The sequence below is a fragment of the Hyperolius riggenbachi genome, chromosome 3, assembly GCF_040937935.1.
Source record: "Hyperolius riggenbachi isolate aHypRig1 chromosome 3, aHypRig1.pri, whole genome shotgun sequence".
NCBI classification, from domain to species: domain Eukaryota; kingdom Metazoa; phylum Chordata; class Amphibia; order Anura; family Hyperoliidae; genus Hyperolius; species Hyperolius riggenbachi.
The window spans coordinates 180465943-180485052 of NC_090648.1; the positions used below are offsets into that span (position 1 = coordinate 180465943).

Sequence of the window (19110 nt, forward strand, 5' to 3'; positions counted from 1 at the left end):
ATAAGCAATCTCATCAGATCGACCTAATTTTTCCACCCTGCCAGTTTGATGTAAATCCATCGAAATCGGCCATCGATCGGTCGATTGGCCAACCGATTTGCAAACGATCAATCGATCGATCGATCGATCGGGATCGATCGGTCGGCCAGAAAATCGGCTGAGTGTATGGGCCCCTTTAGGCTACAAAAAAGATTTCCAAAGCCTTGAACATCCCACGGAGCACCGTTCAAGCGATCATTCAGAAATGGAAGAAGTATGGCACAACTGTAAACCTACCAAGACAAGGCCATCCACCTAAACTCACAGGTCGAACAAGGAGAGCGCTGAAATGCAGTCAAGAGGCCCATGGTGACTCTGGACGAGCTGCAGAGATCTACAGCTCAGGTGGGAGACTCTGTCCATAGGACAACTATTAGTCATGCACTGTACAAAGTTGGCCTTTATGGAAGAGTGGTTAGAGGAAAGGCATTGTTAACAGAAAGCATAAGAAGTCCCGTTTGCAGTTTGCCACAAGCCATGTGGGGGACACAGCAACCATGTGGAAGAAAGTGCTCTGGTCAGATGAGACCAAAATGGAACTTTTTGGCCAAAATGCAAAATGCTATGTGTGGCGGAAAACTAACACTGCACATCACTCTGAACACACCATCCCCACTGTCAAATATGGTGGTGGCAGCATCATGCTCGAGGGGTGCATCTCTTCAGCAGGGACAGGGAAGCTGGTCAGAGTTGATGGGAAGATGGATGGAGCCAAATACAGGGCAAACTTGGAAGAAAACCTCTTGGAGACTGCAAAAGACTTGAGACTGGGGCGGAGGTTCACCTTCCAGCAGGACATTGGCTTCAATTCATCAAGCATTACCGCATTCGGTAATGCTGAAAACAGCTGACTTAACGAAGCACTTTAGAAAATGTTAATTCATCAAAGCTGTTACCGAATGAGAAGCTGAAATGACACAGCAATGAGATAAATTACCGACATGTGCTCAACAAATGTTAATTCATCAAGGTTCCCACATTCGCTAACACATTCGGTGTTTATCTCAAGCTCTCCCCTGTCTTTACAGGCTTCGAAAGCCTTCTGTGTGAATGTTTTCATGATTAGCAGGAGCAGGCAGCCAATAGAAACAGCCCCTGTTCTCCTGCAAGTGCTGCTGATAGGTCACACAGGCTTCTCCACACAAGCTTTCAGACCCCCCAAGCAGTGAGCAGAGAGAACGGGTCAAAATATATCCCCAGATTCCCTTCGGTGGTGTAACCCTTTCAGGCCCTGTTTGATAATGCAAAGATGCTGGTGGTGAAATCACCAAGCATGGCATTTGTAATGTCTCCAGGAAGTTCATCTACGTTGTGGCAAATAAATAAAATGTTAAGAAAGACTGATCGACAGATTCAGAGCAGCAGAGGCAGTATAAATAACAGTAACTATAACACCTTTACATCTAAAGGGATGTCTGGATGCCTTCTATTGTTATCAGCTTGTAACAACACAAGGACATTCCAAGCTGCTCTGCACCACTCTGCTGTTATCGAACAGCCTTTGATGAATTGAAGCCTAGTAGTTCGGTAACTTAACGAACCTCTACCACACATGGGAAAATATTGATGAATTAGCACAGTGAAGTGTAAAATACCGAATGCGGTATTTTAAGGACTGGGGTTTTGTTATCGAACACCCTTTGATGAATTGAAGCCAATGACCCTAAACATAAAGCCAGGGCAACAATGGAATGGTTTAAAACAAAACATATCTATGTGTTAGAATGGCCCAGTCAAAGTCCAGATCTAAATCCAATCGAGAATCTGTGGCAAGATCTGAAAACTGCTGTTCACAAACGCTGTCCATCTAATCTGACTGAGCTGGAGCTGTTTTGCAAAGAAGAATGGGCAAGGATTTCAGTCTCTAGATGTGCAAAGCTGGTAGAGACATACCCTAAAAGACTGACAGCTGTAATTGCAGCAAAAGGTGGTTCTACAAAGTATTGACTGAGGGGGCCGAATAATTATGCACACCGCACTTTGCAGTTATTTATTTGTAAAAGATGTTTGGAATGATGTATGATTTTCGATCCGCTTCTCACATGTACACCACTTTGTATTGGTCTTTCACGTGGAATTCCAATAAAATTTATGCATGTTTGTGGCAGTAATGTGACAAAATGTGGAAAACTTCAAGGGGGCCGAATACTTTTGCAACCCACTGTATATATATATATATATATATATATATATATATATATATATATATATATATATATATATATATATATATTCCTTTTACTTTATCGCATTCAGAAATATTGCCCGACGCAGTGCTGAAGTTAATACTAATTTGTAATGTTACCGTGTATCCACCTAGCGGTGTCTGCTGGTGCTGCACGTTTGTCCACTTGCTTACAGTAGCAGGAACTCGAGCTGTTGCAGAAGACCCCATGGTGACATACCATGCTGGAGCTGATTAATGTCAGCCGAGGTCTTCCATGCCACGCTGCACGTACACATGTGACTTGTTTTATCGTGCACTCCAGAGAGTTGCACTGTGACCTATTCTCTGCACTTGGAGAACTAGTGGTCAAAGTAAGCATGTAGCAGCTGCTGTAAACACGATTACAGCTCCTATCTTATCAGGAACCCCAGGGCCGAGCATGTGGTCTTCTTATGGACACAGTATTTCCTAAGGATGGCCTGACAGGGCAGCCAGCACGTTGCTCATAGCAGTTGCTTTAACCCATGTATTGCCAGGACAGCTTTTCCTATGGGATGGGGAGGAAAACTTTCAATTCTTTGAGGTGCCAGAGCAAAACTTATCCAGTACTCCCATCACTGATAAAGTACTGTACAGAATACAGAAAGGCAATCATCTACTATCATGTAACTTTCTTAGCCAATAAATTGTTAAATCCTCCAGATTCAAATCTTACTGCCAGAATAAATAAATATTTATATCTACATCTGATTATTTGGTCAGGACAGACTTATTTAGCCAGCTAATTATAAAAGAATGTTGTACTAGCATCATGTGCTTCTGCTGTATGTGAATGAAATGTTTTATGTAGCAGATGTTTGTGAGTATCTTGGACAGATTTGAGCCAACAGAACGCTTGAGAAGAGTAGACCAATTCTTTTTTTTTTTTTGTGCTATCATTAATAAAGTGTGATTGTTTGCGGTGGACTTTATCAGCAAAATAAATGTGACAATGGGGCAGATTCACATAACAACGGTAACATAAAATAAACTCTGCTGCTTAATGCTGGGTACCCACGATACAATTTCTTGTCCGAATGACGGGTAATCTGACAGGAAGTTGTATCGTGTGTACATGTCCAAACTGCTCCCGGTCAATAACGGGATCAACTTTCCCGTGATAACTTTGGAAAATCGATCTTGTTGAACAGGAGCAGATCGGACATGGCGGAAATAGTCCTCCAATTCCCGTCGATCAGATGGGAAATAGCATTTTACCCAGGAAAAGCCAGTTAGCTGTCATACACAGACTACTGATTAAAAGGTTGCCACCTCTACATTTGTGATACTTGATGCAGTACAAAGCTATGCATCCATTGCTTGCAACCTGCTCACACACTTTGCCTTTGTTCCTCACTCCCACCTACCCCTGACCGACAAAATAGATGCTTTCCCAATCTATATTTCAATTGAAATTGTTTTTCATGTATTAAACGTCTTCTGTATTAAAAACATCACACAGTGTATGGGTATGCTCCCTTCCAAACTAATTTCTAGAAGCCATCCCCTTAATAGTCTCTGCCCACAATGGGGCAATTTTATCAACCCAGTACAAGGGTAGGGCAGTCAGTAAACTGTGAAGCTGGCCACTAACGATACAATCTTTTTCATCCAATCTTACCATTTCTATGTAATATAAGGTAACTGCCTAAATTATCAAATCAATATATTCACTCAGTTTACCCTTAAGGTAGCCATACACTGGTCGATTTGCCATCAGATTCGACCAACTGACAGATCCCTATCTGATCGAATCTGATCAGAGAGGGATCGTATGGCTACCTTTACTGCAAACAGATTGTGAACCGATTTCAGCCTGAAACCGTTCACAATCTGTTGTGGTGGTGGTGGTGGTGCTGCCGCCGCTCCCCCCGCCCGCATGCCCGCATACATTACCTGCTCCGCCGGCGCGACTCCAGTCCCCAGGTCACCGCTGCTCCGTCTCCGCTCTGGTCTCCGGCCCCGGCATGCTTTACTTCTTCCTGCCCGGCAGGAAGTTTAAACAGTAGAGCGCCCTCTACTGTTTAAACTTCCTGCCGGGCCGGAGGAACTGAAGCATGCCGGAGACCAGCGCGGACACGGAGCAGCGGTGACCGGGCGTAGACGTGCCGGCGGAGCAGGTAATGTATGCGGCTCTATTGCGTCAGTCGTCGGGCACTCGAACGCCGCTAGCGACGCGCTCCCTACCCGCGGGCGATCGACGCTAATTTTCCGCACGGAGCGATCGACGGGATCGGACGAAAAGGATCGAAATTCGGCGTGTAGCGCGAACGATTGGCAGCAGATTCGATCCCAGTGATCTAATCTGCTGTCGAAACGGCGGCGAATCGGGCCAGTGTATGGCCACCTTTATACTACATAGATTTGGTAAAATTGGATGAAAAAGATTAATTAGTTAGTGGCCACCTTAAGATAGCCATGAGTTTCTGTCAAGAAGCAGATCTTTGCCAATTACTGAATAGCCTAGGTTAACTGAAGATTTCACAGGATAGTAGAGTGCAAATGTTTTGTGGAAGATAATTCGAGGATAGAAACTCCTGAGAAGTCCTACATGTGAAGACGTGATTCTGTTAAATAGGAAGAGGTTGTGTGAAGAATGGAGACTACGATTGCGATGGCACAGACTGTAGACAGCTTTGTAAAGTAGGATATTCGATTTGAATTGTCTGGGATGATGATCTAAGTAGTAGCCAGTGTTGCCAACTCATCCCTTTAATTACTGACACATCTAAGTTATACAGGTTCTGGGGCTATTTGCACATAATCAGTGCCTTAACTGCATCTACCTAGCCACAAAACCTGTATAATTCATATGTGTCAGTAATTAAAGGGATGAGTTGGCAACACTGGTAGTAGCATTCAGCATAGACTTGGAGGGGTTTTGCTTTATTGTTGGTAGATAACGTAGGACTTTGTGATAGTAAAAGCAAGTGCCATGTGTCAGAGATGCGTTGTATATTTTTTAGATTGCAGAAAGTAATTAATGAATGAATGTGTGAGAGTGCTCGATTAAAAGCTACAATCCACAAATGAAAAACATCAAGTCTATAGGCCCCTTTGCTTGTCTAGGTCATCAGCACTCTTTCTTACAAGTTACATTTGGTATGATAAAACCTTTCCTAATGTCTAGGAATAAAATATGAGCATGGCAGACTCTGCCAGGAAGACTTCTAATTTTACCAGACCATCTCAGTGGTTGGTGAGAGTTGGTCAGTACTGCAGACGTTTAAAGAGGAACTCCAGTGAAAATAATGTAATAAAAAAAGTGTTTGATTTTTACAATAATTATGTATAAATGATTTAGTCAGTGTTTGCCCATTGTGAAATCTTTCCTCTCCCTGATTTACATTCTGATCTTTATCACATGGTGATAATTTTACTGTTGGCAGGTGATGTAGCTGCTGCATAGCTTTTTTGGCAGTTGGAAACAGCTGTAAACAGCTATTTCCCACAATGCAACAAGGTTCACAGACAGGAAACTGCCAGGACCACGGTCCTCAGAGTTTCTTGTGGGAGAGGCTTCACCACAATATCAGCCATACAGCGCCCCCTGATGGTCTGTTTGTGAAAAGGAATAGATTTCTCATGTAAAAGGGTGTATCAGCTACTGATTGGGATGCAGTTCAATTCTTGGTCTGAGTTTCTCTTTAAGTGAAATAACTGTATTTTTATGCAATGGTCTTTGTTCAGAACAATCTGACACCTGCACCTTCCGACTCATGCCTCATGTCTGGCTAGGCTAATGGAACCATTAATAGGTGCAAGCAGGAGATTTGGAAGAGGAATCCCATTAGTTCTAGTGAACGTCTCCACTGAGGCATTCACAAGAAATCTACTGAAATTGCTGGTTTCTGGCCCTCTGCGTTCTTCTCAGAGCACTTCAGGGTTCTGTGTTGTGTGCTTCTAGTTACCATACATTCCAAGTATAATATGCATGCCCACACCTACCTACATCCTAACCACCATATAACATAGTGTGGAGGTCTTTAAATATTTAAGAGTACTTCTAAATTTTAAAGTATACCATAAGTAACGTGAAAATGCTGTGATGTACATCTGGGCTAGCTTTAAAATGTGCAAGGAGAAACATGCAATCTTACCTTAGCAGCAACAATATCTTCAAGCACTGCTCTATCCAGCTGTCAGCCGCAGGCTTTGGTGCTGTGTGACCTTGCACAGAACACAGCTGCAGACTCTGGACACTGACCCATCCATTCTAATACTGATTGCATGGGCCAGCAGCCAGGAGTGATGCTTGTGCCTGTATTCCTGCGCTGGAGCCAGTGGCTGACAGGGTGTGCGCTGTGCTGCAGAAAGACATTGAGGGACCAGCCATAATTCTGCTGTGAAAGAAGTAGGAATACGTTTCTCTGCCCTCAGTTTTAAAGTTGGTCTGGAATTTTACGTTCTACCTCTTTCTAATTCTATTGGCAGGATATGGTGGTAGAATATGGATTTTCGTTACTTCCTGTTCCTGGGTTGTCTGTACAGTAACCAGGTTACGTTATGGTTTTGGGTGGGTAGACCCTCCTCTCTACAGCATAGTGCTCAGGGCCCTTCTGCCAGGCCTGTGTATAGTTACATAAGATCTAGGCTCAGGAATAAAGCCTGTTCCACACCATCAATTTTAAGTGGCTAATTTTACCACTTCCATGTAGTATGATTGCCCACAGATTTTAAATACTATGAACAGATTGTGTAGGTAAACGCTCATACTACATGGAGGTGGAAAAATTGACCAGTAATCAGACAATGAAAATTGGATTGGCCAATCAAAATTGAATCTACTTATAGTATTCAATATCTGTTGACCCTCATAGTACATGGAAATGGTAAAATGGTCAGTGATTGGACAATCATAATTGAAAGTGTGTACCAGGCTTGTGTTGTGTTCATGAGGGGTCACAGCTCTGGTGACAACTAGGGTGACCAGCATCAGTAATTAATGCATGTGACGCATACAAGTAAAATCTCCGCCAGGAGACTTGGCACAGGATACAGCCGATATTCGGCTTACCCTGCTCCTGCTCAAGTCCCGGCGGTGTTAATTACTATTCCTCACCAGGTCCACATGGATGGTGGGGATTGATGTAATTCAGCTTCCAGCTATTGCTGGTGGCCGAATTACAGTGTTTTAAAAGTATGTTTTAAAAGTAACTTCAGCTCTGTCACCGTCTTCCAATTATGGTCTATGATAGCGTCGGCTGCACCCAAATCTCCGGCGCTCTAATCGACGTGTTCACATGTGACAACACCTTGCAGTGTCAGCTTATATGCAAAGACATTTTTTAAATCACTACAGTTGTGTCATTTTAAATTACATATTCTATATTTATAAAAAGGTGGCTGAAAAGTAAACCAGCATGTACTATATATGTATCCCTGAATATACAATAGCTCTCAATGCCTTTGCTTTGCACTGCAATATAATGACTGTGGACAATGGCATCCACTGGCTTCCAAGGCCTGCAAGTCTCCATTGCCTCCTCAGATACCACTAGCAGTTACATACAGATGCTGAATGTGCCTTGCCATGTCAAACTTCAATGCAGATAATTCCATCTTGCTTGCAAATTTCCTGCAGATATGTGTGTGCTTGAAATGTTGAATTGTGCACTACCTGTTGAATTAGTTTGGTCCATATCCAAGCTACATGAGATTTGCGAGCTGAAAGTATTTGCATCCATTGACCATCTTGCTTGTGTGTACAGGCATGAGATCTATGAATGACCATTTGAATGATCATATATGAATGACCAAGAATCAATTTACAATGCAAAATTGAAGCCTAAAGGACACAATTTCCCAACTCCCACAAAAATCTAAATTACAGCAAATCAGAGACATTCAGAAAAGAAACTGTACTGCAACTGCATTATAATACTGTATAAATCACAGACAAGTAGGTAGCTATTCCTAGATCAGGTATACTTTTGTAGGAGGCCACACATGTAGAATGCAGACTATTCAGGGATTTATATAAGAGAAAAGGCAATGGAACCCCCTCTAAAAATCCTGTAGTTTTCCCCATTATTGGTTCTGTTAGCCTAGCCATAGACATGAGCAATCAATCAGGAAATTCAACTAACACATCATTGTGCAATCTACATAAGGACCATCAGAGACTTTGAGGCTCATTTCACACTTGATAGTGTGAAATGAGCCTCAAAGTCTCTGATGGTCCTTATGTAGATTGCACAATGATGTGTTAGTTGAATTTCCTTTGTTCACACTACAAATCGCTAAATGCAAACGCTGAGCGTTTTTCTGCCGTTTTCCTCAATAGTATTTTGAGCGTTTTTTAACTGTATGGGATAGCGGTTTTCTGCATTTTCCAGTGTTTTGCGTTTAGCGATTTTACTGCACGTGTGTCGCTCTCCCATACAGGAAATGGCCACTACACAGGAAACAGAGGTGTTTTATGGGTAAACTGCAGTGTTTTATGGGTAATTGCAATATTTACTGAGTAAAAGCGCAGGAAAAACGCTGATTATTGTGAACAGCCCAGCGCTTCTTGGCGATTTTGAAGCACTCCTATCTTTAACATTGAAGCGGTAATCACTCAAAATCGCTCAGATATGGTGCAGGTTACGCGTTTGCTTTTCAGCTAATCGCTGAAAAATGCAAAACGCTTAAATCAGTACAGCCACATATACTTAACAATGACCAAGCGCTTTTCAAAATGCTAGCGATTTCCAACAATGCTGAAATCGCCTGAAAAGCGTTCTAGTGTGAATGGGCCCTCAATGGTACTTTGCAATACGATTATTCTTCAATCGTACTGCGATGTTCCAGAAAAGTCGCATCACATGTTAACGGTGCTGTGTGACCATACAGCGAGGCAACAGAATAAGGCTCTTATTCATTTCACTTTTACTCCTAAGTTTTCTCTTAGGAGATAATTTCACATCTTCTGTTTAAAAACTTTAAAATAACCTTTTAGCACTTTGCAATTGAAAAAGTACAAAAAAAAGTAGCGGGAAAAGTAAAGTCAAAATTATGCTGAGTATTTTCTTGCTTGCTGGTGGCTTAAAATACATTTTATTGATAAGGTGTGAAAATATCACCCAGGAGCAAACGTAGCAGAAAAAGTGAACTGAATAGGGTAAAAGGGTGAGTATAGCCTTAGGCTAAGCCCACATTATGTGCATTGTGTAATGCCCATGCTACAACACACACTCTACGCATTAAAATGCACACATTATTTTCATAGCATGAAACATTGCTTTGTAATGTGTGTGGTACTACTCACGTTATGCAGAAATGCACTGTAACTAAAGTGCTCTGTTACAAAACAAGATGTGAAATGCCCACTCAATTGTATTGCTGGTGGAGTCTGCCGTGCTTTTGACCTGCTCTACACATGAATACAGTCTGGCTTTACCATGAAGTAGGCTTTATCATGAAGAGAACCTGCAGCAATGCCTGATTCTAGAGCCCACACAGTAACTTTTGATCCTCAGTTCCCATACTCACTTGCAACAGGGATCTGATAAATGAACTCACTGAACAGAGTTGATGTAGCTGACATGGAAAGAACAGCACAAATCTGATAAGCGAGACATTCAGTAACTGGCAGCCTTGGCAGTGTGTTACCATGAAAGATAATACCAGCGGTTCAGCAAGGCTAAATTCTTCTCAAGGATGCTGACTGTACAGTGAGAAGCTATACCAATAATGCATTTATCACATGGCAGCCTGGCTGTAGCTAAATATATCCACACAGCTGCATGTGAATGTGTTACTTGATCTGCCATAATATTATATAAACCATGATAACCAGTGACTGCGAGCCAGGATTATGCAGACTTGGCATTTAAAGCATGGAATATAGGAATACAGACCATTGATCCTATGTAGTGGACAGCCTCAGCTCCTCTGCTTCCTCCTCTCACACATCTTACACGCAGCATGGTGCCTGGGCTACCTATGGGAAGGAATGTTCACACTGAATGAATGAGAGAGCTCAAAGCCCTGGGTTATTCCAACTCAAGACAAGTGGTGTGGGGCAGCAGAGCTGTAAAAGCGCTTTATATGAACTCCACAAGCCTCTCCATTGGCTGCTGCTGATAACAGGTGGTGACACTACTGGAGCTAAAGGTCACAAATTCCCAGATTAGAAAGTATCTCTTCCAAGAAACATAACACCTTTTCCCCTTTTTTAGCTGCAGGAAGACAGTGTGGATCAATGTGTAAAATGCATAAAACACAGAACATCTGTCAGAGCCCTAGCCAGTGGATGTGACCAGCAGCTGTAATGGGAACAGCTGGTGACTGGAATAACGTTCCCACACATTCGCAGCTACAGAGTTTCTCGGTTGTCTCTTGTGCCTTTATGGAGTGGACTGAGTTGGACTTTCTCAAAAAGGGCTAATTTATGAATGAGGCTCTTTTCACAGGGCCACATTTATAGAAGTGACAGTCAGCTGAAATGATTACCGCTTTTATACAGGATCACCACTTTCCGCAAAAGTTATGTAACATACTTTAGTGATTAGTGTTTTGCACACTGTGAGGTGCGGTTCCCACTTGAACTGAAAATTACCCACTCAGTACATTTTGGCCTCATTCACACCTAAAAAATAAAATGCAAACGCAAGCGTTTTGCATTTTTGTGCGCTGTTTTTTTTTTATCCCGGCGCTCCACTGTGTGCTGTGTTTTTTGAAAAAGCACTTTTCTAAGCGCTTTGCCAGAGCGGTTTTGAGATTCACACCCTGACGCAAGTCAGGACGTGAACTCTTTGACCCGGAAAAGAATAAATACAATATGTTTATTTTAACAACACAAACGCAATCGCCATATAAAGCGGGTTCGTGAGTAGTAAGCGCTCTTCCTATACCTCCCATGATAGTAAAAACACACCAAAAATGGTAAAGGCACCGCTTTTCTGAATGCATAGCACACAAACCGTTCTGATATGAACTCTTTCATATAGATTCATTGAACAAACGTTTTGTGGGCAATTTTAAAAATCGCTTGCGCTTGAAAAAAGGTTGAAAAAGGCGGAAAAAAGGCATAAAAAGGGTCTGCTTCTACTTGCATTTTGAAGCAGGTCTGTTTGCATTGGTGCAGTAGAAAGAATGCAAAGTCCTGACCTGCCGCATCTTTATCAGATGATGGATGCGTTTCCTATAAAAACCAATGGTAGAAACACATCTGCTCTGGACGTGTTGTGATGAGAAAACAAAGAGGTGTGAAAACTGAACTGTAACTCTTCACTCTGACCCCAACGACCTTTTGATCTGTTGCAACTGGGAACCGAGCTTATCGCATTGCGATTCAAAGTCTATGAACAGTTCACACATCACCAGTTGTGGTGCAGCTGATTCCGGTATTGCAATGCAGAACATGCAGAGCTAGAATCACACACACTGACGCACACAATATTAATCAGCAAAGGTGCTTATTGGTCAGTTGCTTCCTTGCCTGCGTTACATCAAATGCCACTGCCAGTGTTGCTTTTACATGAAAAAAAGGCGCCTGGAAAAATGGGCGCCAGAGATATCAGCCAGTAGAATAACAGTGAAAAATCTTGCCGCTATCCGCGCTGCCTTCGCCGAAAAATACTGGTGCCACAGAAGTTTTGGTGCCCCCAGGGCCAGGTATCGGAGAAGGCCGCAAAGGCCCAGACCTTGGGCGGCTGCAGCCCAAGGGGGCGGCTGGACATGGAATAGGGGTTGCTGCATATGGAGGAGGAGGAGGAGGATGCAAACAGGGAACAACACATGGAAGAGGGGTTCTGCTGCCCAAAAGAGCTGTACATGAAGGAGAGGAGCTGCTGTTCATGAACATTGCATATGGCTGCACATGGAATGGGGAACACTGCTGCACATGGAAGGGGATCAACAAGAAAGCTGGCCTAGGGGCCCTAAAAGTAAAAGTCAACCAAATTTCCTGTTTAACAAAAAGTGTCTTGGATTGAAACTCTTTGTAAATAGGGCCCTTGCTGATCACTATTGTTTTTCCCTGATAATTCGACACTGCTTCTTTTCACTATAGAAAACAATACATACTTCTTGATAATAATCACCATAATTTAGATGAGACCTGCTTTAATATTTCCCAGGAAGGTTTAGGTGATATAGCGTAACCTTCATTTGACTGGACTGAAGTGGCCTCAGTTTGCCTGAATTGCTTATTTGTTGCACACCAAAAGGACTCTTGACTGGAGTACAGTTTATGATATAGGATTGGGCCAATTTAGTAAGAGCACTGTTAACAACTAGCCATCAATATCAGATGACTGTCAGGCATTCCAAACACTGGACTCTGGCCTAAGTGCCTGATTGTTCTCTTAACATCCACACTTGACCCCTGAGAGTGCAAACCTTTAATGGTGGGACATGCCTTGTACTGGTCTCATCTCAGGATAGTCATAAAACAGCTGCACACCGTATAGAAGGGTAGACTAAAAAGCATATTTTCTTCTATGTTGCTGTCACTTACAATAAATAGTAGAAATCTGAAGGAACCGACAGGTTTTTGACTAGTCCATATCCTCATGGGTGGTTCTCAGTATTTCATTTATTATTTACAAAAGCACTCCCTGGAAAGCATTTGTATAAAGATGCAGACCCCCCCCCCCCCCCGCCCCCTCCCACACACACCCACACACACACACACACACACACACCAATTTGCACTCTGGCAGTTGGACTGAGCAACTGCTGTTCAGATAGTGATTTTGAAAATAAAGAAAATCCTGAGACTCCCCCACGAGAAGATGGGCTAGTCCAAAACCTGCCAATTTGATCAGATTTCTACTACCGCCTGTGAGTGACAGCATCAGAAAAGTAATTTATAGCAGATTTTACTCTTGGAGAAATGTACTATGTAGTTATTTGTTTTTCATGTTTTTATTTTAAATTTTACAATTTTCCGTGATAGTGGTCCTTTACGAAATAAATGTACAGCAGCTCTTTACTGAGATGACTGGCAAAGTTTTCTTCCCAACATCCAATGCCCATGAGGAGGTGGGAGTATTATAAAGAGGGGGCTTATTATGCCACCGAATCTGGTCACCGCCTTTAATACAGGAAAAAGGGGACATTTCTGACACCTAAACCTATTTCAACAAAGGGTTCAAAGTTAAAAGAACAAAAAAGAAAATACCAAATGAAAAAAAATATACAGTTCATTTTGATGAAATAAATCATACACATTTCTGAATTATTTTATTAAATGCAATCCAAACAGCCTCCCTCACTTAGATAAGCAGGTAAAAGGGCTTATTTGCTAGACCTCTCACATCTTTGCTGTATGTGTAAATTTGTAGGGTTTTAATATTTTTCCCCTGTCTGTCCCCATCTTGATCAGCTGCTCATATGTTGCTAGAAGTCTGTGTACATCTTGCTTGACGAGTCTTGCGATATTGCTTGTTGCTGGCACTGCTGCTGTATCAGGATGCATTTGAATTTCTATCTGCCACTGACATAACCCTGCGGCATAATCCCATCAATCTGTAAATATAGTCAGGGCCAGCCAGATTACATCATCTGGCCACTGGAGCTTGAAGAGGATGAACGATGCTGGCAGTGACTCCTCAATCACCATAGAAGACTTTCAGCAACACAGAGTGCCGCAGTTGTACACACCGCCACTATTGTGTGAATGTGAAATAGCAGATGAACGAGCGTTCCACAATCAATTACAGAAGATATTAAACAATGTGATGTGAACTACAGCAGGAAACTGCAAACGAAATTCCAATCAATCGATACACGATGCAGGATGGAGGCAAAGTGCTGTAGACTCTGCCGGGACATATCATTTATAAATAGTTTGCAGCTCTGTACACACTGCCGACCATGAATGATTCCCTGCTGAAGTAATTCATCATGTCAGTCATTCAAAATATTCAGTAGTGATGCATCATGGGAAACCACAGTTGCTCACTTAAAGCTGAATCATTAAAAAACCTTCTGTTTTAAGAATGCACACTCGAATTACACTCAACTGTCAGGCGCACAATTATCTAATTACCAGGTACCGGCTGCAGAGCCGTATTGCTGCAGATTCCCAATGCAGCAGCAACTATAAAAGGTAGCTGAGTGGATGCTATGTTGCCCAGTGGCATAGTGCAGGCCTAAGTGATGCAACAAAGGCAGGGCCGGGCAGAGGCGTGAGAGGCTCCGGCCTCAGGGAGCAGTGTAGGAGGAGGCGCACAGCTCACTCGGCTATCATTCCTAATTGTGTATGAAGCAGAAAGAAATAAGAGAAGGAGATACATGGAAGTGACTGCAAGCCAGATAACTAGAGATTAAGGTGTTGGGGGCCCTGGCTGGGCTGCCTCTTAGTCTAATAGCAATCAGTGTGTTAAGGCTGGGGTGGGAGGGATGGAGGGGCGCACTTTGGTGTCTCAGCCTTGGGTGCTGGAGGACCTTGTCCCGGCTCTGATCACAGGTAAGCTCCGATAGCTTGTTACAGATGGTGCTGAAAGCTAAACTCACTGACAAATTAGCTTATCTCCAAATACGAGCGTGCAATTGATACTTATTAACATAATGCTCCCTTGGATCCCTGCAAGCTTACTGATGACAGGTAGCTTGAACTATGCACACAGCAACGCCAACCTGGAACCCGTAATTTATAATGTTGCTTTTTTTTTTCTTTCTTTAATAAAGTGCTTATATATTGCGTGCACAAACTGAAATGAGGAGAGTAGGAACCAGCTAAATCCAGCTTACAATCTAAGAGTAATGAAGCAAGGAAAATGTAGCAGGTGTTGCTTTTGATATGCTGGCTAAAGATTTACTTTGTTCCACATTCTTTCTATTTAAGGCGGCTGGCTAAGGAACTTTTCTCCATAAAACCCCCAGATATGTATAAAAATGTTTTTGTGGGGGTTCAGGCAGTGATGTTATCCCTGGTACACACCATGCAATTTTCCATCAGATAGAAAGGCCAAACTGATTATTATGATCGATAGTTTTTCTGATCGATTTTTTATAGAAATGATCAGAGAACGTTCACAAAATCAGATGGGACCTGTCAAAAATAAATAATTTGATCCGTCTATCTGATGGTAAATTGCATGGTGTGTACTGGGGAAGGGGTTGTCCATTGCTTCTTTGCAGCAGCTAGGCCTCCAGCATTGCCTTATGGGAAGATGAATGGAGCATGTGTCTACCACCCTTTCCCCTTTTCTTGATTGGAGAGGACATGGCTGTTAACAATCCTCAAGTTCTGGTCAGTTGAGGTGGTTGTGTCTGTGGGGGAGCGGCTGAGAAGCAGTATTGCCAAAAGTGGCAATGAGGTTGTCAGTGTGGACAGTCCCAATCTGCCACACAACCTCTTTGTAGTGTCAAGCTATGGACGGAAGTATGGGACAGGGGACAGGCATATATGCAAACCTGTCTGGTGTGGAGCAGGGCTCTCCACATGTAGTGATGTTGAGTAAGTATGGGGGAAGGTGGGAATGACTCCAGCCCCAAAGTTAAGGACCATCCTAGTTGAGTATGAGGGAGCTTTGAATGGTGGAGGGGCCTTCTTTGTGATGGTTGGGGGATGGGGTGGATAGCAAGAAAACTTCCTAGTGTTGGGCTTTAACAGTTCAACTCCTTAGAGGCAATTATCAGAAAGGCTTGGAATCTGTGGAATTTTCTTTTAGCATTCACAGCACACATTTCATGTGGATCCCTGATTATGTCCTATTTACAGTAAAAACATTACATTTGTGAGCTCTTTCAAATATGGAGAATCCACACATTGAGAACTAAGGTAGACAAACAAGTAGATTAAGTTTGTTCTGTAACTGACTTATCTTGAGGCTTCCAAAAGGCAGAAAATGTAGTTGCAGGGCAGCCAGTTCAGTTATAGAGTATCAGAGGCACAAGAAACCATGCTTTGAAATTAAAAAAACAAAAAACAAAGTTCTGTGAGAGCTTCCCTAGCAGCCTGTGGAACTGTTGACACCTAGTTAATGGCCATGCTTGTAAGCAGCTGCTGTCCGCTGAGCTGAGGGCACATGTTTTATATTTGGAACAAAGGCAAAAGCTGTGCTGTATGTTTACATTAATCTCAAGTATCCCCACTGGCTGCTGAAAGGGTTTAAAGATGTGTTATGTAGGAAATATCTTTATAGAGGATGTTATCCTAATTTATTGCTAGCCAGAGCTCTGGGAACACAGGAAAGGGAGAGGACTTGTTCTCCGAAATACTTTCATCAAGAATACCCCGGCCAGCATACCGCGCTTACGGGCAGCTAAACTTTCCTAGTAATTTAGACACGTACAGTGCTCAACAAACATAAACCGAAGAAAGCAGCGCATTTCCCTCTGCATTCTAAAGCTGGTTTACCACATACCTCATGAAAGAAAGAGGCTTTTCACTTGTATGTGGAATATAGGGAATATCACACCCATATTTGTGCCATGTTATGATGATGACGATACCATTACCTTAGAGCTTGGTAAAGATATTGCAATTTTCCATCAATAGGTTAGAATTTTTAGAATTTGACAGGTGATCCCAAGTCCAGTTTTATGGGGAACCAAGCAGCTCCTCTGTATGCTAATAGGATGTGGGAGGAATTCTGAGTGCCAGGGAGAACCAATGTAAACATGGGCAGAACATACAAGCTCCATGCAGACTCAAGGGAAGCTTGCACAATTATTCTGGATAAAGTTTGTACAAAAGAAAAATGGATAAATTGAAGTTACAGGTGTATGTAATGCCTGGTACACACCATGCAATTACCCATCAGATAGATGCGTCGATAGATCATTTCCGACAGATCCGATCGGATTTCTGAAAGTTTTTCTAATCAATTTTCTGATCACTTCTATGCAAATCGATCATAAAAAACGATCAGAAATCAGATCGGACCTGTTGGAAATTATCTATTCGACCCATCTATCTGGCGGTAAATTGCATGGTGTGTACCAGGCATAACAACTGAAGTTACAGGTATATGGAAGCTGACATATTTATTTCCTTTTAAAATGGACCTGAACTCAGACCTCCTCTCTGCTCTAAAAGATATGCAACAGCATAATAACCTTTAAACAAAAAACATGTCTTTGTTACAGCTGATACAAATCCTAAAATAAATCTGCACAATTTCTACTTCCTGATTCATGGAAGCAGACAGACAGTATTGTTTACAGCCTGTACTTTCCAATGAGCTTATCTGCCATAGGCAGTCATGTGACACGGGGGAGATCAAATTACAACTTGAGATTAGACACAAATGAGGGGGAATTAGACAGGCTAAACTCTCTAAATACATACAGGGTGCATTTCTCTATGTTTTCCTTGTCCTGTGCAAGAGTTCAGGCCCACTTTAAAGTGCAACTGTCGGGCATAAAATCAATTCTTTATTTTTATTTGGTAAACAAGTAATAAGGATGCTAATCAGGCAATCCAAAACTTACAAATCACTATTACTTTTCTTGTTGATAAATGATCATTCCCCAGTTTACATGACTCTTATTTGGTACACAGAAAATTTGGTACACAAAAGAGAAGTTGCAGGGCATGCTGTGTTGTCTACTTTTTGCTTATCTACTTCCCCTCTGACTTAACTAATGCAGCCTGATTGGCTAAAGCCTCTTTCCCTCCTGTTTTCCCCTCCCACACCTCTGTTCCTCTCTGATTGGCCAAAATTGCTCAGGCTGAAACAATGCACTTTCTATAGTGAAGGGCGGATATTACATCACGACTGGCTTCAAAATAGCCACAGTAAATATGGAAACTGTCTAGAATAGGATTCTCTACTCTTCCTTTATAAAATTCACAGGAATCATAACGTGGACAGTGCAATACATATGTTATGTAAGCAGAGCAAGTATTTATCTACTTATAGATTTGTTTTCTTTCCCTGAGATAGTATGGCTGACAGCTCCTCTTTAAGGTAAACCAGTTGCCTGGCTGTCCTGCTGAACCTCTGCTTCAAATACTTATAGTCAGAGACCCCGAACAAGGATGCAGCAGATCAGGTGTTTCAGACTTTATCAGATGTGAGAAGATGAGCTGCATGCTTGTTTCTGGTTTTATTCAGGCACTAATGTTGCAAAATAGATCAGCAGGGCTGCCAGGCAACTGTTATTGTTTAAAAGGAAATAAATATGGCAGCCTCCATATCCTTCTCAGTTCAATTGTCCTTTGTCAGTTGTCCTTTAACCACTTCAGGACTCAGCCTTTACCCCCCCCCCCCCCCCCCTTAAGGACCAGCGCTGATTTTTAAGATCTGTGCTGGGTGGTCTCTACAGCCCCCAGCACAGATCAAATAGCAGGCAGAGCGACCACATCGCCCCCCTTTTTTCCCCACTAGGGGGATGATGTGCTGGGGGGGGTCTGATCGCTCCTGCATGCGTGTGGGTGGCGGGGGGGGGGCATCTCAAGCCCCCTCCACGGCAGGATTCCCCCTTTCCCGCTGATTGGCCGGGGATCGCTGATCTAGTACAACGCTGCTACTGTTAGCAGCGTTGTACAAATGTAAACAAAGCGGATTATTTCCACTTGTGTTTACATTTAGCCTGCGAGCCGCGATCGGCAGCCCGCAGGCTATTCACGGAGCCCCCCGCTGTGAATTGACAGGAAGCAGCCGCTCGCGCGAGCGGCTGTTTCCTGATTAATTAGCCTGCAGCCGGCGACGTAGATGTGCGTCGCTGGTCCTGCAGCTGCCACTTTGCCGACGCGCGTTATGAGTGGGCGGTCGGCAAGTGGTTAAGAGTATGGTTACTTCCCAGTAAATGACTAGAAAGCCTTGTAGGTTAGTAGTTGAACTGTCTACCCTTCTTTGAATTTGCACTATATCTCAAGCTCCATTTAACATGTATCTGAATATAGACACTTATTTAGTACATTAGGTGATATAAATAATTTTATTTAGACACACAGACACAAAACATTTATATCACAC

At 42.7% G+C, this 19110-nt stretch overlaps 1 protein-coding gene across 1 annotated transcript in view; it reads right to left on the minus strand.

Annotated features, from left to right (window-relative positions):
- Positions 1 to 10233, minus strand: part of GATM (glycine amidinotransferase) — a 52657-nt gene extending 42424 nt beyond the window's left edge. The window contains exon 1 of the mRNA XM_068272504.1: positions 10090 to 10233. Coding sequence (XP_068128605.1) covers positions 10090 to 10158 — 69 coding nt within the window. The 5' untranslated portion in view covers positions 10159 to 10233. The remainder of the gene's footprint in view (positions 1 to 10089) is intronic.
- Positions 10234 to 19110: the final 8877 nt, after the last annotated feature.